The sequence below is a fragment of the Lagopus muta genome, chromosome 3 (assembly GCF_023343835.1).
Source record: "Lagopus muta isolate bLagMut1 chromosome 3, bLagMut1 primary, whole genome shotgun sequence".
NCBI classification, from domain to species: Eukaryota; Metazoa; Chordata; class Aves; order Galliformes; family Phasianidae; genus Lagopus; species Lagopus muta.
In genome coordinates, this window is record NC_064435.1 from 16,492,753 (window position 1) to 16,514,195 (window position 21,443).

At 32.2% G+C, this 21,443-nt stretch overlaps 1 protein-coding gene across 5 annotated transcripts in view; it reads left to right on the top strand.

The window, feature by feature from the left end:
* The window catches only part of CSMD3 (CUB and Sushi multiple domains 3), a 528,421-nt gene that overhangs the window by 340,493 nt on the left and 166,485 nt on the right, over positions 1-21,443 (top strand). For all 5 annotated transcript variants that reach the window (XM_048939546.1, XM_048939547.1, XM_048939548.1 and 2 more), the window contains 4 exons: positions 5,099-5,215; positions 7,028-7,243; positions 7,852-8,040; positions 11,695-11,864. In XM_048939546.1, the coding sequence (XP_048795503.1) occupies positions 5,099-5,215; positions 7,028-7,243; positions 7,852-8,040; positions 11,695-11,864 (692 nt within the window). The remainder of the gene's footprint in view (positions 1-5,098; positions 5,216-7,027; positions 7,244-7,851; positions 8,041-11,694; positions 11,865-21,443) is intronic.

Here is a 21,443-nt window from a genome sequence, read left to right on the forward strand (position 1 = left end):
ATAATTTAGATATGATTTACTGAGTACCTATCTGTATGGATCTCCTTGAATTTTTTATTTTAGTCTCTTCCCAGTACTTAGTTGACAAATGTCTTATCATGTATTTTCTGTTGGAATATTGTGACAGAAATTTGATTTTAAATTTTGAATATTTGTGAGGAAACTTATTTTAACAATATATGAAGTATTGTATTAATCCCATTAAACATGACAAGATAATTGTAGTAGAAGTACTTAATTATGTGTAAAGTGATTTCTATTCCTTTCACAATAACATGAAATTGAGTACTTAATAATTCTTACTATTTATTTGAATTAGGAATAAATATTAGCATTTTACTTGATGAGAATTTACTTAAGAAAATTAGTAGGGAACATTAACAAAAAAAAAAAAAAAGTATATATTTATATATATATAACAAGATGGAAGACGTTTAACACTTTTATTGAATGTAGATGTCCAAATGAAGCAGTAAATATGAGTTGTGTGGTATCATGAGGAACCTACCCAGAAGTTCTGGAAGAGGTGTTACATTATTTCTGTTAATACATTTCTAAAACAGAAACAATACCTTTTTTCGAAACTTTGAAATGAAACCTGAAGAAACAACAAAAAAAGCCCTGCAGATATTCAGTGTGGTAGAATCTAGAATTGAAAAGTACTAATATGTCCTGTTTTGATTTAGATTTAAAATAAGATAATATAACAACTTTTGTTACAAATTATTTAGACTCAGTTTTGCTATTCTCTTTTGCAATGTAACTCAAGTCCAGGTTTCTTTCAGGAAACTGTTAATAATCATTCAACAAGTATACTATTTTATTGTTACTCCTTGCCTCCATCCCATTTTAAGACATACTAAGTTTGCTGTAAATATGGAAGCTGTGTGTTTAAATTACTATTAAATTACTTGAAAGTAAAATGTGAAATACTATTAAATTGTGTGAAGCACAGTACATGATTCAAATTGTAACACTATTTCAGTTTTTTTACTATGTTATATAATAAAATTATTTAGTAAGTGAAAATCGTGTTAGAATTAGATTTTAGTTGGAAGTTAGAGTCAATTAAATGATGGAATGTAATGGGACTTCTGTGCAGGTATACTCACATATAGGTTTATATACGTACAAACATATCTATATATCAGTAGGCTTATTTTTTCATTTTGTAGTTCTAGTATGTTACTAGTCTTCCTTGCTGATGCTTGAAACCATTTGTAAAACTAATAATTATTATTAATCAATTAGAAATGTGTGTTTTGACCTACTTCATCACGATGTAAAATAAATCATTTTCACTTACTTGTATTTGCATCAAGTTGATCTAACTGAAAAGAACAGTTAGATCAACAGTCAGATCTTTCTTTATTTTTTCTTTTTTCACAGACTTATGTTTTTCTTATATGTATTTTCTCTTTCTTTATACTACTGCTAATGAGCACAGTATGTTGGCTTTTCAATATTGGTAGGTTATATAATTTCAGTTAGAAAGGAGACAGTGATTTAATTCTTTTTTTTCTTTCTGTATTTTTTCAAAAACCATGCTGAAATACATGGAAACAAGTATTTATATATAATGTATATTATATTCTCTTGCTTCTCATAAAATAACCAATACATTCTCTTTATATTCTTCTGTCTCTCTTGGATATGGTGACTTCCCTTTTCCTCACATTCAATATCTTCATATTATTATTATACCCCTATTGGTTCTGAAGCAGACTTCAGTTATATCTAAATAAATTAATTCTAAGTAAGTTATAAAACTTACTTGAAGACCCAAGATGGCAGAGAACATAATTAGTGGATGCTGAATTTCATGTAATGTCATAATATACAAAACTGAAGGGATAAGATGTTCTTCTATAAAAAAGTGATAAACTTTTATACAGACTGACCTCTGCAGGGACAGATTATACAGACTGATTTCTGCAGCAAACATAAATATTTAAAAAATAGGACAGACATGCAAAACAAAACAAAACAAAAAACTGATAAAAGAATTATATGAATGAAAATGTCATCTTCCTTGCTTATTAACTGCTTCCATAATTGAGTGTGAAATGTCTTAGCAATATGCTTGTGTATCGCAGTAACAGTGACAAGACAGATCAATACTTACAATTGGTAATACCTTGAACATAGTGACAGATAATGTATATCTGTGAAGAATTTCATTGGAAAATTTGGCTCATTTAAGTGAAACAATTAAAGCCAGAAATGCTGTTGTGCTTTGCCATCACTCCAAAGTGAGTCCCGAAGAAAGAAATGAACGTAATGAAAGTTATAGGAACAACTAGGTAAAAATGAACCACGACCACACTTAATCTATTTCTGGCATTGGAAGAGTGATTTTCCATAATAATTTTATATTATAATGAAAAATGATCTGAAATGAAAGTGAAACTTGATAATTTTATGAATGACAGTATTGGATACTATGGTGTATTTCAGGGATGAAACGTGGCCTCTTACTGAGACAATTACATATAAGTTTAGTAAAGTTTTTAAAATTCTTAGGGCCAAAGAATAAAGGGCTATTTTCCTATGTAGACTTCCTTGTTGCTTCTTTTCATTGTGAATGATTATGTTGCTGAGCAAAGGGAATGCAGTATTTTTCCTTACAAAAAAAGATGGTCTTCAAGTATAAAATCCAATGCTGTAAAAATCTTATTTGACTTAAATGACATTCTTAGCTACTGAATTCCACTGTTAAATTTTTATCTTCAGTCACAGATATCCAAAAGCTACTTTCTAACGTGTCACATAATGTCTGATCACCACGTTGCTGTAGAGGTGCTTTATACTGTACATTCAGGTATATGTGTTACATAGTCACTTGTAATTTTTGTTCACTTTATTTCTTATTATTTTTTACTTTGTCCTTCTGACAAAACAGTAGTGGAAAAAAATATTAAAGAAAAGGTTTAGACCTCTCAATTCAGCTGTTCTTCTTGCATAACAAAGAAATTAATTACTGTGTTCATAACATCATAAAGTATAAAAGGAACATGTTTCATGTACTCCATTTTCCATATTAGAACTAGTGCTAGTGCACTACTTATTCTAGTGCTGGTTATTTATTCATTCTACTTTTAGACCTATCCTCCACCTCTGTATAATCAAAGTAAAAAGTATATTCTTTGTAGGAACTGAAAAAATGTGTGGAGTTTATTCTGTTGTTTTTATTTTAATCTTTTTCTGTTTTCCTTTGCATTCTGAAAGAATCACACACTAGTAGTGATATTATATGTTTTGAATGTTTGACATCTTATCAGGACCAGTGCACATTTTGTATTTCAGATCTGTCAACTTGGCATTGTTCTGTAACATGCTGGCCCCTTGATGCCATTGTTTGCCATCTGCTAACCTTCATATAGTTACGGTGAATGCCATAGACATTTTTTCACCACTTGCTCTCTTGAAAGGCTTCCCAAACAACTACTGTAAAATACATTATTTATTTGGACTGTATCCCATGATTATAAAAAATAATTACATTTTCTTATTAGATGGCACTGACCTAAAGTATTTACAAAGTAAATCTCTAGAATCTGCAATAATGTGCTGTCAATAGCCCTGATTCTATTTTCCTAATGTCTTATCAACGGACAGTTGTTACCTCATTCTTCATTATAGAACTGAGGAAGAAAGTGAATGCGTTAGGACATCATTTCTCTATGGCAAATAAGATAAGATTCAGTACAGTGTTTCTGAAATATTCTATTCCAAGTGGTACTGAATCTCCAGCTTTCCAGCATACCACTTGGCCAGAAAGACTAGAATGTTGACAAGGAAAATGGCGAACAGAAAGAAATTATGAGACTACCAAGATTAATGTACCTGTCAAACACAAAGTAGTTAACTATAACTACCAAATGAATTTACTTAGGCAAAACTGGATGTTATTTAATTATTTATTTTCATCCAATGTGAATACAAGTAGGAAGAAATCTAGAGGACATAATTAATAGAAACCTTTATCACTATAACAACTATTGTTCAGTTATCATCCTAAACATTCCAAACTGACATAACAGAACACACATAGGAGGAAAAATAACACAAAAACAACACTACATTAATACAAAAAGATGAGTTAATTGTGCAACTGCATTGCTATTACAGAATCTCAGAGGAGCTTCGATGATTCGCTTCGAGCTCTCTAACTTGAACAAGCTGAAAGACATATTGATTTCCTGATAAAGTGATTAATCGTTCTAAAGTACATATAAATACAACTACTAATACATATGAAGAAAGAGTTCTGTGTAAATGATTTTTGTTATGCTATTTAATGATTTTCAAGAAGAAAGATTATTTTGATAATCTTTTTCTCATAAATGGAGCAGGGTTCCCACTAATCTTAGGCTCTGGGTGGTGGTGTTTGTTTCTGTCTTTTGTCTCCATTTAAGACAATGAAGATCAAGAAGTTATATTTACATGTTTCCACATTCTTAATGTATCCTGGAATATACAATGAAGTGTATAGTAACAACATCCAATTTTCATTTCTGCTCTATAAGAAAGCTCTTTTTAAACGTGTATGGCTTTAAAAACAGCTGATTTGCAGAGTAGTAGCCTAATAACCACATTCTGAAAATTCATGGACTTTTACTAAAAAAAATATTAATTCTACAGTATTATTGAAATGCATTAAAAACACATGTTTTCTTGAAAGTAATGTATGATTAGGTGCACTGTAAGGCAGAGTACATTCTGGATATTCTCTCCAAATCATTCCCTGGCGTCCACCTTAGCTCCTGGCTAAAGTGTTATTGTTTGGCATGTTATCTTTTGCTTTCCTACTGAACTTCTGAGTTTTACAGACTCACAGGAAATTGTGGAAAAAACAGCTAAGGAAACCCAAGTTTTATTTTCTTAATGAGTATTAAAAAGTATTTTAACTCTTCATTGATTTTATTTTCATTCGTATAGCGTAAGAAGGATTATATTTGTATGTGGGATTGCTGAATCATTTGACCAGTTATCTTTAAGTAGTTTTAAGTCAAGAACTTTTAAAAAGATTGTTTTCTTTCTTTTTTTTTCTCATCTGTAAATCTTATTTTATTAATATTATTGTTATTATTTCTAGCCTTATGTGGTGGAGATGTTAGAGGACCTAGTGGGACAATTTTATCCCCTGGTTATCCAGAACTTTATCCAAATTCACTGAACTGTACATGGACTGTGGATGTTACCCATGGTAAAGGTAAATATGTCAGTTTTTTTGTTTTTTATTTTTAATATATAGAAGTTGATATTCTATGCTACACATGCAAATTATAGATTTTGGTTAGCCACAGGGAACTACAAATTTTACTGCTGATTTCTTTTAATTTATTTGATTCTAGTAATTCCTAGGATTCTAGATGTGTACGAGGCTTAAGGAGAGCCTAATGCTTTTTGCAGAACAATAAGTCCCTGAATTATTACAGTTCGAATAACAGACAGTTGGATGTGTGTACATTAATCCATATAGGTGAAAGAGGATGGATGGTTTTTTTTATGTTCATGGAAGTGCCTTAGCTTAGAGAAATATTAGCCAGAAGTAGCCCTTGGTATTTAGACTTCTAATCAATAGAAGAATTTGAAATGAAGAATTGAGTATGTTATTCATGTTATGGCATAAGAAGAGGTGAAAATAATGAGAGGGGAAAGGTTTAAAATATATCTCTTATCATGCAAAGTTTTACATTCTGACTAATTGTCTACAAGGAAATGCTGGAAAGGAAAATCTTTCTATTTTGAAGAGAATTAATGGTTTCAGTTTACTGAGATAGTTTTTGAGGGTGGCAGCATGTAAATGATAGCTCATTATGCATCTATGGATTCAAGGAATAATATGGTTTAGAAATGTTTTTAATTGGAGAAAAAAGATAAATACAACCACTTAAGAGAACGTTTAGAGTGATAACAGAGAACTAATAACTAAAGAACTAATGAGAAACAGAAGCTTTTAAAAAAAAGGTTAGTTATTTGTTGAAGGTATATGTCAGTGTTAGATGGCCTAATTGTTAGATAATTACCACTTACAAAAAGTGATTACAAAATAATCACTAACAAATAAGCAGGTAATTTAAAATGGAGGAGAGAACCTTTGTTGTGGGAATATTATTTTCCATTCCATTTCATGTCTAATATAATTTTTATTTCATAATGTCAAGGAGTATCTTGTATTAGGTACAATTTATTTTTATATGTAATATTTTCTTTAGACTGTTTCCTTTTACAAAATATAGCAGTTTATTGTCAGACTACCAAGAAATTGTATGTAACATGTCACCACACAATATTTTTAAAACACACATTTTTGTGTTACAACTTCATATTACTGCTACTGAATAGCAAGTGACTATCTGTATGTGTTGTATTGCTAAGAAATGCTGTTTCTACGTGCACAGATACTGTCTTCAATAATATTTTTGGCAGCATACATTTATATGTTTTCATTTTACTATTTTAATATGTTATAGTTGCAGAAGTCTGGGATGATTTCTCATTCATATACTTGTGGACTAGTGTTAAGATTGTAGGGTGTTCATTAAAAAATTGAAATTATTCTTTTTCTATTTCATTTTGTGAACCAGAATAATGGAACATTGATACTATTCCTGAAGATGAAATTAAGCATCTATCTTGACATTAATTCTTGTATTTTGTTTGTAGGTGGTGTGTAATTTAATGTATACTGAAGTGAAGTTAGTGGAGTGTCAATAGTATATTTTAGGCAGTTAACTAATAGAACAACTAATTTACCCCTCTCTCGTTGCTCATATTGTAATATTGAGAAATGACGTTACAGAGTTACGAATGTGTCTTTAGTCAAGAATTTAAATATTCCCCTTATTAAAAAGAAAATAATTTTTTGGCTTTCCTGATCTTATTTCTACACGTGGACAATAGTGGAATACCTTCATATTATGAACCTTGTTTCATAATGAAATGCATGAATTTAATCAGTGTCTTAATTACATGTATGTTGTCAGAATGATATGTAAATTAATTCTGCTTTTTCTAATAGGTGTGCAGTTCACCTTTTACACCTTTCATCTGGAAGATCATCATGACTACTTACTAATAACAGAGAATGGCAGTTTCACACAGCCATTAGCACGTCTGACTGGCTCAGAGCTTCCTTCACCAATCAATGCTGGTCTCTACGGGAATTTCAGAGCCCAGTTGCGCTTTATATCAGATTTTTCAATATCATATGAAGGATTTAACATTTCTTTTTCTGGTAAGCGGATACTTGGAATGTCTTCTTCCTGATAAACAAATAAATAAATATATAAAAATCTATAAAAGATATTTAAAACTGAAGTAATGTTGATAAATGAATATACTGAATCATGGCATAATTTGTTTCTAAAGCACGGAAGTTTTAATTCAAAAAAAATCTCCATATCTTTGTAGGTATATTTATTCTATATGATAAATAAGATAACAGTAAACTCTAAGAAACATTAGTAAGCAAGGGGAAGAAACAGAACTGGTCTAATTTCAGTTAGTGAAATTCCACATGAGCCCAAGTGTCAGTCATTTAAGGCTCTTATTCTAAACTGTTGTTTTCATTCATTGTACATGTGTAGGAAATGTATATGGCTCTAAAAACCATTTTGGGTTATGCATCTGAAAAATTTGCATTCATTTATTATTGTAACTTTTAAATGAAGTAAAATGGCCAGTGTAACACTCGTGCATTCATTTTGTTTTTAAAACTGAAATTTGTACTAAAGGTCAGGTGGAAATATACAGAATTTACTAGATTGTGAGGTTATGAAAAAGTCTGATAGAAAACACAAGTAGTTTTCCCTCTTACAAGCTGACTTGCTCTCTTATTTTCAGAGTATAATCTTGAACCTTGTGAAGATCCAGGAATCCCTCAATTTGGTAACAGAGTAGGATTTAATTTTGGAGTGGGAGATACTCTGACATACTCCTGTTCATCTGGATATCGTTTAGAAGGAACTTCAGAGATTATCTGTCTTGGTGGTGGCCGACGAGTATGGAGTGCACCTCTGCCAAGGTGTGTGGGTACGTGGTCAGCTGCTTTCATTTGCTTGTATGTGTAGTCACTGTCCATGGATTTGCAGATATACAGCATGGAAAAGCATGGTAATACACCTATTAATTTGAAAGGTACTTTCATATCTTCCATATCATCTTAGTCATATTTCTTTCTTTTTTTTTCCTTTTAAATAATTAGTGCTATCAGTGAACATCACAGCATTACAAATTAAAGACTCAATGCATATTCTTATTTTGATAAATTGTCTAGGAAAACTGTGTATAAAATTAAGTCAATATTTATCTATTCAGTGTCTAATAATTGGCTCTTATTTGTCAGTGTAAATTTCCAATTTACACAAAAATTTATACATGTGATTAGATCTCTTAGACCAGGTATATTTCATACAACTAGGTTCATGCATAGGAAAGAAGTCTACATAGACTTCTTAGGTAAGTTAGAGTAAAATATATTAAAAGAATGGTCATTCTGATTTGAAACAATAACAAAGATAACTCAGAGGAAACAATAGTTCCTAACACTCTCAACTCACCTCAGAAATAATCCATGTATGTAGCACTGACTGGAAATTTAAATTTTAACTGCTAAAATTGTCATAGCTGAATTCTTCTTAAATATCTTGAGTTTCAGTTCTATGGAGAATGTTTAAAAAAAAAAAAAAAAAAACTCCAAACACAATAACTCTAAAATGTAAGATAGTTATTTGACTATTTTTTTTTCTTTTACTTATGACAGAACGTTTACAGTATTGAAATGTTTCAATCTATGAGGGCTACTCCAAAACTAATGCTTCCTAATTTATTACGTTAGCCTGTGATGTCAGAGGCAGATGTTAGTGCTATGTGGCTGAACCTTCCCACCAATATTTAGTTACATTTTGTTGCTGTGCAACAGATGGCAGCAGAGGAGTAGTGTGATAAAATGGCCTCTGACATGTAAGAGGGTATGAAGCAAAGGTGTGTCCATGCAGAAAAAAATTGCACCCGTTTGCTGAGCGTTTCTGGAGACAATGGATGTGAGCACAGCAAGGCTGTGGGTGATGCATTTCAGAAGAGGCAAGAATATGGAGTCACTTCTGCTCTGCCAATTTTTATTAGCAGAAGAGACATTACTCCCCCAGTCCCCACCTTCTGAACCAATTTGATGTACACATAAGCAGCATTTATTTATATATCTATAGAAGAGATGGTTTAGAAGCTGAGCCCTGTAGTGCATAAATAAAAGTTACTTTTGTGTAGATGATGATTTTTTAAACAGAGGAATAATAATGAATGCATGCACAGTTGTAGAAACAGGGCTTTTTTTGTTATTGTTGTTGTTGTCTTTTTAAGTGAATATTCATCTGGAAATGTTAATATATTGAAAATGAATTGGTAAATTATCAGTAAGAAAGAATTTGTGCAGAAACAAAAATGAAAAGAATTACTATTTGGTTTTTATGATGTGGAAATAACGTTTGTGTCTGTGTGCTTGGGGGAAAAAAAAGAGAAAATCTGAAACACAATGCATGAATTATTTTTCAGTTAATGTATTTTCTCCTTATCTTTGAAAATAAAAGTCTCCATTAGAATAACATATTCAACCATTTTCTCCTCGTACTAAAGAAGCTACTGTTATTAAATACAGTTCATGCTCCCAGGAACCGTAAAGATTTAACTGAACACTATATGATTGTTCTCAAAGCAGATGACTTGAGGACTGTTATTAAATTTCTTTTATTTTCTAGTACTGTGATGGCTAAGATCATACATGATGTGTTCCAAGCATCTTAAAGTATTCGTTCTCTCTCTATATTAAGAAAAGTACAATCAGATTAATACATTTTATTAATATGAACCTTTTCCCTATTTTTAACAGAGAACAACATGTTTCTTGAATATCAGTTAAAAATGCCTGAACAGTTGGTTCACTGCTGTAGTTTTAAATTACAGTTTTGACAGGAGCAGAATTGTTTGATGAACTTAATACCACAAATCTTGTGCCTTTTGACTCATCTATCTGAAATGGGAAAGGGTTTACCTCAAGTGAAATTACAGTCATTTTGCACCTACATGCTATAATTGAAACTGACCTATGCATCTTCAGAGTAGCAAATACACATTTATTAAGAATAAGATAAAAGACATGATCGTGTGGGCTAGAAAGTTTCCTACTTCAGCATAGATTGCATGAATACAACTTTTCTAAGGCAAAGTTGTGACATCTAAATATTTTTGGTAATTGTTACATACTTCTATGTACTAAGTACATAGCTATCAATGATTTCTTCTGCTTTGATCCATTTCTGATATGGTTTTCTGCAAAATAAGAAGAACAATAAACCAATAAGCCATTTAATATACAAGTTTAGTATAAATATATATATTTCAGTATACTGAATTTGACTTATTCTGATGAGGGAGTTGCCAATAAAAAAAAATAAAAGCTCTTAAAATAGATTTCATAGATTATTTTAAACAACTTTTCAATACATTAAATATGTTGTAGCATAATACCATTTCATATTCAGAGAAATTAGAAACCAATTATTTCCTCAAGTTTAAACTAAGTATGAATGCATTCTTGTGTTATTGTGTAAAAAAAATGGTAGGAATCTTGAAGTGATCTGGATACCAAACATAAATCTGGAATAGTTGGTATGACATTTACATTTAAAATAAAACTAAATCTGTTAAAAAGAGAGGAAGTGCTTTTGTGCATTCAGTATAATGACCTTTTATAAGAACTAAGTTGAAAGGGAAGGAAAGAATTCCAGTAGTTTGTTGGTGTGGTGTTAATTTAACATACCTGGTTCTTCAATGCTCAAAATATTTTAATTAAAATAATGCAAATATTGTAAATTATGATAGTAGATGAAGCTAATTATTATTGTCTAAAGAAGAGTTCCCAAAAATTTTCATGTTTGTATATTTTATGATTAAACTCAGATTCTTAAGTCCTCAATTAAATAATTTTGGTTTTGGAATTATTGCAGTAGTACCTGGAAACACTTTCCCATTTTTACTTAAACCCATTTCATTCCTTTCTTCTTTACGTTTTTGTTTTTCTTACTGTTTTTTTCTTCTTGTCTGTCAGTGTGATTTTTTTTTTTTCAGTTGTTTCATTGGTAGGTTTGCAATAACTGTTATTTTTCTCTAACTTTGCCACTGAGTATGATATAAATTGTAGTAAATTGATAGTAGGAAACATTTCTTTGTCATTAATCTGTGTGAATATGTGTATGTATATGCCTGTGTGTGTACAAATATATATATGCATATGTAAATTTCTAGACTACTTTCATTTATTTTGCATGTCTTCATTAATTTTTTGTTTTGTTTTGTTTTTGTATTGGAGAAATAATTTTTAATAAAAACAAAATCAATTTCCTCCAAAACAAAATTCTAGAAAGGTCTTTTAAAACATGATTATGGAACGTTCCATTAACATGATTGTAATTTTCCATATGATCTAACATACATTTACTGAAGTGTTGGAGCAAGTTAAAAATATGCTTGTAATCTTCAATCACTAGCATGAACTTTTAAAAAATAGATTTATAATATCAATAAATTTTAATAATGTTGAATTGATTTGCATTAACATTCCCATTGTCATAGTTATTGAAAATATTTATGCTCTTTAATAAAATATACCTTAACATTTTCTTTTACCTGCAGCTGAATGTGGAGCCTCCACAACAAATAATGAAGGGATTTTACTGTCCCCCAATTATCCTCTTAACTATGAAAACAACCATGAATGTATTTATAGCATTCAGGTACAAGCAGGAAAAGGAATAAACATTTCTGCCAGAACATTTCATTTAGCTCAAGGAGATGTTCTTAAGGTAAGTAGTCCTTTTAGTTATTTATAAGCTTTTAGTGCCTCATGCCATTGAATTTGATCTGCCTATATAGTGTAGGAGAAGGTTATATTAATCATGTCTTAGAAAGTAATTGTCTAAATATGTGTCTAATTACATCAGTCACTGAGATGATCAACTTCAGTGCTGGTTCCTTTTCCGGCAGTGGGGATGGCAAAGTACAGAGAGGTTTTCTATGCTGAGGAAACCTCAGGGAATTGCAGAGAATTGGCAGGAGCCAGTAGCCTGATGCTCTGAAGAGAGTGGCTGACACAAGACTCTGCAGTTCAGTACAGACAGGGAACTTCTAGAGAGTCCAGTGAAGAGCCACAAAAATGACTGGGGGTCTCAAGCATCTCTCATATTAAGAAAGGCTGAGAAACCTAGTACTTTAGCCTAGAGAATAGGAGACAGAAAAAAATCTTGTAAAATTCTTTTAAGTATCAAAAAGGCAGGCATCAAGTGGATTAGACAAAGCCTTTTTAGGTGATGACGAGGATGAGAGTCAAGGGGCACAAACTTATATACTGAAAGTTTCTTATATACATAAGAAAAAAACTTCTTTACTTTTAGAGTGGCAGAGCACTGGAATAAGCTGCCCATATATGTCATGAAGTCTCCTACTCTGGAGATGATTAAAACCTACCTGGACACTTTCTTGTACAGCCTACAGTAGGAAACCTGCTATATCAGGGAGTTCAGATTAGATGATCTCCAGAGATCTCTTCAATCATTAATCTGCCGGTTAATGAGGATTGTCACCTCACAAAATGGGATTTGGACAAAGCTGAGATTTTTAATGCTGCCTTTGCCTCTTTCTTCAACACCAATAATGAGTTCTGGAACTCAAGGAGTCTTGAATTGGAGGTCCATGACTCTGTTAATGATGAACTCCAAGCCTGCTCTGAACTTTTTCAGGATTTGTTGATCCGGATGAATGTAGATATGTCTAAGGACCTGAAGGGATTCATACCATGTTACTTAAAGTAGTCTGATGCTATCATGAGATTCCCATGATATTGGGAATTTTGAGTCATGCAGTTGATGATTATCCAACAATGAAGTGATTCTGTACCTGGAATGACCCTTGATACATGTACAGGCTGGATGATGACAAGCTGCAGAGCAGCCACAGAAAGAGTTCTGATGCTTCTAGTTGACAGCAAGTTGAACATGAGTCAACAGTGTGCCCTGACAGCCAGAAGAGCTAGGGTATTCTAGGGCATATCACACACAGCATTGCTAGCTTTTAAAGGGAACAGATGGTCCTATTCTGCTCTGTGGTGGTACAGCCTCCCCTAAAGTACTGTTTGCAGTTTTGGGCATCACAATGTAAGAAAAACATGAAACTACTAATGTTCAAATAAGGTTGCAAATATTATGAGGGATCCAGAGGGCAAGATGTATGAGGAGCAGCTGAAATCACTTGGTTTGTTCAGCACAGAGAAGAGGAGACAGGAGACCTCAAGGCAGCTTACAGCTCCTCACAGAGTGGACATGTGGATGCTAATCTCTCCTCTTTCTGATCAGCAATACGACCTGAGAGAATGGAACAGAGTGGAGGAGATTCAGGTTGCATCTCAGGAAAAGTTCTTCACTGAGGGGGTGTTTGGGCACTGGAACAGGCACCCTGTGGTTATGGCACCAAGCCTGATGGAGTTCAAGAAGCATTTGGAAAATGGCCTCTGAAACACGGTTTAAATTTGTTTAGTTCTTTGTGCAGACAGGAGTTGGACAATCTCAAGTTCTTCCAGAATCTGTACCCTAAAATATGCTCTTATCAGAGCACAAATATTTTTAAAAATAATAAATTGAAGCTATAAACCAAATGCTGCATTAACGTGTGTGTATATTCTGTGCTTAGTATTAAAAACTAAACTTTGAACAGAATTACAACTTTTGTAAATTCTATTTTCCTTTTCAGTAACTTTATTAATTATGCTGTGATCTAATAATAATATTTTTCCCCAGCTCTTACACAAATAGACTAAATTTAATATACTGTCACTTCCATTTTGTACATGAGGTTTATACCTCAAGTGATTCTGACCTTGTTTGATATATAGCATCTTGTTCAAGATGACTTTCACTAGCAAAACAAAAACAAAAGAAATTAAAACAAAAAACAGAGTGGAAAAAGTGTTACTAGAACTTTATAGAATTTTACAAAGTTATTTTAGCTTATAAATGTAGTAGCTTTTTGATTTTTACATAGATGTTATTACTGTATTTGTGAAGTATAAATTTCCAAGTGTATATATTACTTAACCGTCTACATATTTAAAGTTGATAATGATTACAGTAGGTTACTTTTCGTATACACCATCTAAATGGATGTACTAATTGTCTGATTTTTCATAATTATCTGATGTCTTCTAGAAATCAAAAGAGTATGATGCCAATCATGTTTTATTAATAAAAACTGGTTGTTTTTTTTTTTTTTTTTTTTTAATGCCATATTCTGCTCTGTAGCTACCACAGTGAGAAGGATTATGGTACAATTTATCTGTAAGAAATAATTCTGGGATTTATTAACCTTAGCCATCTGAGAATTAGGTTAGGATTTCTGTCATAAGTTGTCAAACATAAGCACTTCACAAATGAGTTTATTGTGGCTAAAACATGAACAAACCTAACTGACCTATGCAAAATGAAATCAGACAGCAGAAAAATATATATGCAAAATTAAATAAAAATAAAAATGCATTTTAAAGTTACCATTAAAACATCCAAATGATATATGCAGCTGTGTCATCTTTCCTGTTTTGGAATTTCTCAGTGGAGCAGAAAAATTAAGTGAAGTTATGGTAAGATCTCCATGTTAACCAACATTAGCAAGAAGAATCAAAATCCTTGAAGCCCACTTCACATTTTCATGCCTATCCAATTCAAACCGTGTGGATACACTTTCCTTAAGACTTTTTTGAGTGGCAGCTTTAGCATATAAATACAAATTTTCCAACAGCTTATACCTTTTTTCTTCTACGTGTTTTTTTTCTTCTTCCTTAATCATTTAATGCACATTCAGTCTTTAAAATATTTATGCACTTAAGTTTTCTTAAGTGCCACTCCAACTATATGCACTACAGATTTTTTACTAGAAAACATTTACTTGTACGTATTTAAAATAAATTCTATTTCAATACTGCTTCTCAGTGTGAATTTCAGTGAAATACCAAATTAATTACAACGGAAGAAGACCACCATTCTGCTGTAAATGTCACTGACAGAAATATTTGTTTTGCAGTTGTGTCTATTGGATGAAAATAGTAGCAGGTAATTGAGAGTGTTTGCATTTCAGATCAGTTCTCTTGAATAATAATGAGCTAAAGTTCCTCCTCACGTATTTTTAACTCCACAAGAAATATTCTTCATAATAATTATTGCTTTCTTTCAGCCTACGTGACATTGTATCAAGACAGTCATTTGATTTTTGGGAAGGAATGAAATCTGTGAAACTCCTTCCTGCCTCATCTCTAAAATGAAGCAGCAAATGAATTGTCTTAATCCAATAAGACGTTTTCCAGCTGCTCATTTAAATGAATAGATAAAGGAATCCTGTTTCAGGAAATGCAAGGCAGCAGTCATGCATTCTAGAACTTTCTCCTTGGAACTGATTCTGACATTGCTTGTGTTAATCTTTAGTCCACTGGTCTTTATTATCTTATGATTGATTACTGCTCATTTCCAGAAGGTGAAAAAGAAGCAGGGAAAGATTTAATATATATCTGACTTGAGAACATGGAGGTATTTACTGTTAATATCTTCAAGATCAGGAAAGTAGGCTTGATTTCCATATATTTTCTTGTGTTCTCTTAGACTCATTCTCAGTCAATCTCAGTGAAATGTTTTTAAAGACATTTATTTGCAACAACTGCCTTTTATTTTTATGCATTAATCTCTGTTCTTCATGGAAAGATACATGAAAAAGTTGGTAAAGAAGTTAATCAGGTACTCATTATACTTTTTCTATGAGCTAACATTTTAGATTACTAGAGTTACACAAATAAATTTGCATTTAAAGCCCAAATTGACTTAATATTCTCCAGAGCTTTAGATACTTCATTATTCAAGTCATGGTATCTGCTAGTGACCATGTGGCTTAAATGTCCATGGATCAAATGTATACCAGACAAACACTATGAATGAAATAATAAAACATTTGGATTGAGAATACAACATTAGAGGGAAATAGTGCATTTGACATAAATAAATGACCGCCCTCAGTGTTATTCACCAGATGAAAAGGCGGAGCTGCTATTTGTCAATTTTAAACTGTGGTAGAAAAAAAAGATTAAGAAGATAACGTTTGTTTTTTATTTCCTTCATTTAGTCTGCATTTAGTTCTCTTGTCAGTGTCACTGCTCTTGCTACTTACTCTTTTTTTGTTGTTTTGTTGGAAGCTCTAGGGAATATGTAAGTTTTCGTGTTTGTGTTCGTAAGGCCTGCTCGAGATACTGAATCATTACTGATCAGTGAAAATTTCACAATGGCGTATGAATAATTGAAGATGTGTATAGTCACTATCAAACAATCCATTTATTTTTAATCTCAGAAATTGTAAATCGTTTCCTTCTTTGTAGTTTATACATTAACTGAGTTTGTTCACTAAAAATGTTTCCAGAATTTTCTGCCTATGTGGAAGGCAGGAAAAAGAATACATAGTTTTCGAAGTATGAGGTCTGAACATGCTTTTCCTCCTGACTTTACCTCTTTTTAACAGTCTTGTTTTTAAGATTTGTAGTCTTTGTTAGCTCTATTGACTTCTTGTCAATACCAGAATTGACTACTTGCTTGAAGACTTAATTGTTAGTGGCAATGTTTTGTGTTGAAATAAGTTGAAAGTATTACTTTATCTAAGGATCTTCAACTATGTTTTTCTGTTTTACTAGGAGACAGATAACTTATGAATATTAACATAGTCTTAATATAGATATAATATTTTTATTTTTAGTTGATTTCATTAAAATTGAAAAATCACCTGTGCGTCGTGCTGATTAGTGAGAATAGTTTTATGTTAATGCTTAAGGGAAAAAAAAAAACCAAACCAGAGAACTGTAGGCATGTTCCATAAGTGAACCCAGAGAAAGAAACACTAAGTATAAAAAGGATTAAAATGGAAAGAGTACATCATTTTTAACTGTTTGTCTGTTGTTGTTCTTCTGTAGTAGATATCCTGACCAATAATTCCATATGACTGAGCATATATATATTTTTGTTTTGTTTTGTTTTTCAGGAAGTAGATCAAAATGCTTCCATTGAGAAACTCACAGAGTTCTTTTGCTCTCACCTTTAAAACTGTAGCTAAGTGTAAGATTGAGAAAGAAAAAAACACTTGTTCATTTTGAAAATAAATAGCATGCATTTCTTCTGAAGTTTCATCTATTTAAAATTTGTATAATTCCATTCATCCCCTTTTTGATATGAAATCAGCACACACTTCCAGGAATTTCATTTCTGATAGAAATGGAAAATCATCCTTAAAAACAATAAGATTCTGGATGTTTTTTACTGCAAGATAAATATGCAGTGACTCTAAGAAATGAGTTCTAGGAGTAAGGCAAAAAAAAAAAAAAAAAAAAAAAATCCATCAAAATCAACATTTTAGGTACAAATATTTCATGTTGTATCTAAAAGTTTTGTCTAATCAGATATTGTATCTACTGGAGGAGAAGAAGCAGACCACAGTTAAAAATAAAGACCACTGTTTAAAAATAATAATAAAAGCAGTATATTAATAATGCCACAATACCCTGTTTTTAAATGTAATATTATTCTGAAAAATTCTGTATACTTGTAATTGCATTTAATGGATAGCACTTGAAAGGCAGGAAAGAGAGAAGTGGTAAGCACAAGACGCAGACCTCTATGGCGAATGACCACTTTCCGCTTTCACTATTTTGGTCATGTTATCTTCCTTTCTAGTATATAGAGCGAGAACTAATGTTCCAGGTGAGATTGCATGTATGTAGAAAGATAACCTTAATAACTATTTTTGATGTTGCACTGAAATAGTCTATCTTTTAACTTCTTTTAAAAGATGTGCAGCAGCACTGCAGGGAGCAGTATGTTGGAAGATAAAGGAGAACTGGCGTTGTGGTCTCTTTCCACAATGTTTGTACTAGCACTCTTACTTTATGATCCTTTACAATTCATATAATTCAGTTTCACTGCATTTGTTTGCTTTATAACCCGTGGACCAAGTTGGAAAAATGTGCTTGGTTAAGTTTTTGAAAGTTTTTGTTTAAAAGGAGGTTATTTTTGTGGCTTTTTGCAGATTTGTTTCTTAATCAATTTTTAAGAATTTCCACATTCACTATCCTTTTAGTAATATCATAGGAAAACATGACTGTGAAAGAGGGAAGGAAAAATATCCAAACATATGGGCCTTTTTCTGTCTATATATTAGTGCTTCTCTTTGAATGTGGTATAAGTGATATATTTGACAAGGTGCTGACAGCCTTAGCTCTGAGCTGCTGATTTTGTTATTTCTTCTCTTTATAAAGGCATAAATCTTCATATCTGTGTGTCCTTTCTGTTTCAATGGCAAGTCTCAAAAATAGTTGATTAAAATGCACATTTGAAACAAACAAACAAACAAACAAAAAAACACTCTATAACATCCCCTTGGTAAAATTTTATGGAGTAGGTTCAAATAATTTAGCAGAAAAAAAAGACTATTTTCATTTAAAATTTGTTAATAATTGAGCCTCTAGAAAGTTTGGGAGGTTTTAATTATTCTCTAACTTTAAATGGAAAATAATCTCCCCAGCTGTCAGTAAACAGTGTATCTCTAGGTTCAAAACCTACTTTTCTCAGCAGTGTTAACTACTATCATCATCCTCTGGGACATTTCAAAGTATCGTTGTGACATTAATTCATAATTCAACATAATTCAACTTTTGTGCCTTTCCTTTTCTGAATTAATCATTTAACAAATCAGGCCTCTAAATAACTGATAAAGTTGTATTTCCATTTTCTGAAAGACTTGTTACTACAATATTCAGATGGGATGCAGTCATGAATCAATTATCTTTGCATTAGTGCTACAGAATGTATTAAGGAAAATAAAACCAGCCACCTTTTGTTATTATTTGTGTAGTAAATATCCTGAGCAATACAGTATGCTAGTAACATAAATCCAAAAGTACTGACAAGTTGAATGGGAACAAATATTCCTATTTTAAAAATAAGATAATAATCAACCACAAATAATATTATTGTCCTATGGATCAAATTCTAGTGGTGAATTATTAACTCATTCAAAAATTTAAGCAAAACTCTCAGCTTTTTTAAGAAAATTGAAATGCTGGTTCTGTAAATCTCAAAAGACTATGTTGATTGTAATGAGTTTCTTTGCAACTTAATTACATTGCTAAGGAATGGATTTGGAATACATAATTGCTATCTAGAAACTTGAATTTAGTTCAGTAATTGAATTAAGTATAAGAAAGACAATGTATCTTAAATTAAGAACTATATTGCAAAATGTGCGTCCATTTATGCTCCTAAGGGAACCTCTGCTATCTCAAGAATAATAATATATATATATATCCCTTTGAATATTGAAGTCAGCAACCAAGAAAAAGGAGAAATCAATTTAATGTAGAAATGAATCATATCTTTCCCTCAACCGAATGCAGTTCACCCACACCAAGAATCAGAGAGTTTTGAAAGTGTTAGAGTACAGTGAATTTTGCTCCTCCATAGTCCTAGAGATATTTTACAGTGGGGCTGTTATCTAGTCCATAAAATAGAACTAGTGCCAACATTTAAAAGATTTTGATGGTCACAATACGTGGTGTCAGTAGGAAAAGCTTAATAACGTAGGACAGTTAACCAAATTAGCAATGTATGGGGAAAGTAATGTGAAGAAAATTTGTACCATGAAGTGATTTCTGGGAAATTCTGGCAAGCCATTGAAAATGATTGATATAATTGCACTGGTATGGCCTTACTTCAAGTGTTGTGTTCAGCTCTGAACACCAGGATATTAGAGTGACAAACTATCAGAATTTGTATGAAGTTGTCAAAAATTCTGGAGGGTGACACGTGAGGAGCAGCTGAAGTCACTTTGTTCAGCCTAGAGAAAAGGAGAGGAAGGTGTAAATCTTCCTCACAACGGACAGATCCTGATATCTTCTCTCTGGGAACAGAATGGAGCTGTGTCAGGTGAAAGTCAGGCTGGGTGTTAAGAAAGGATTCTTCATCGATAGGGTGGTTTCAAATTGAAAAGTTTCCCAGGGAAGTGGTCACTGCATCAAACCCTCTAGAGTTCAGTAAACACTTGGACAATACTCCTAGACATATGGTTTAGCTTTTAGATAGTTCTGTGTGGAGCCCAGAATTGGACTCTGATTCTTTTGGATCCCTTTCAACTCAGGATTTCTTCTGATTCTGTAATTCTCTGAACTTATTAATAGCTTCTTAGAGTTAATTTAGCGATTCACACACAGCAGAAAATGGAATACTCTTGTGAAGTGTTTAAAAATAAAATAAATCCTGAATCCTTTGGTGCTATTAGCTAATAAGTAGCTTGGAGAGATTAGGAAAAGAGCATCAAACACAAGCTGCGTTTTCTTTAAGACTGTCACAATGTAATGTCAATTTTAAGTAATATTCTGTTGTTTTTATTCTGGCCCTATTTGATTACTTATCTCACTTCAGTTTTAAAGAAATTTTGATAATATTGAGGAAGATTTTATATTATATATATTTTAAAACTTTATACTTGAGAAGCATTAATTGCACCTTCACAGAATCACAGAATTGCGGGGGTTGAAAGGGGCCCCAAGAGGTTGTCGAGTCCAATCCTTCTGCTAAAGCATGTATCCTACAGTAGATCACACAAGTGTACAGCCAGATGTGTCTTGAATATCTCCATAGAAGGAGACTCCACAACCTCTCAGGGCAACCGCTTCAAGTACTGTGTCATCCTTACCATAAAGAAATTCTTCTACATGTTAGTAAGGAGCATCCTGCGTTCAAGTTTTAGGCCATTACTCTTTGCCCTATTGATACACACTACTGAGAAGAGCCCAGCCTCATCCATTTGCCTTCCATCTCTCTTTAGATATTTATAAACATTTATCAGATGCTCTCTGAGGTTCTCAGCCTTTCCTCACATGGGATATGCTCCAGGCCCTTAATCATCTCTGTGGTCATCTGCAGGACTCCTTCTTGGAGATAACTGTGTTTTTTGAACGGGAGAGTTTAGAAATTGACACAGTATTTTAAATGCAGCCTCACCAGGGCAGAGGAGGAGTATCACCTCCTTCTATCTCCTGGACAGACTCTTTTCAATACACCCCAGAATGCATCTTTTTTTGCTTTAATTTCTTCTTTTTGTTCCATGTAAGGACATGAAGTCTGAAATTTCTTTGGAATTTATTCACAGGTTTCAGTAAAATCAAGAAATTAAGCCAAGTCATTTGGTAGTGCTTCTTGAGTGGTTGTATAATTATTTATCAGGTGGTTAGAAATCGATTCTTTTATGTTATCTTTTTTTTTTTCTTTTTGTCACTAGATAGAATTTCTGCAAAAAAAAATTAAAGTGTATAAGTC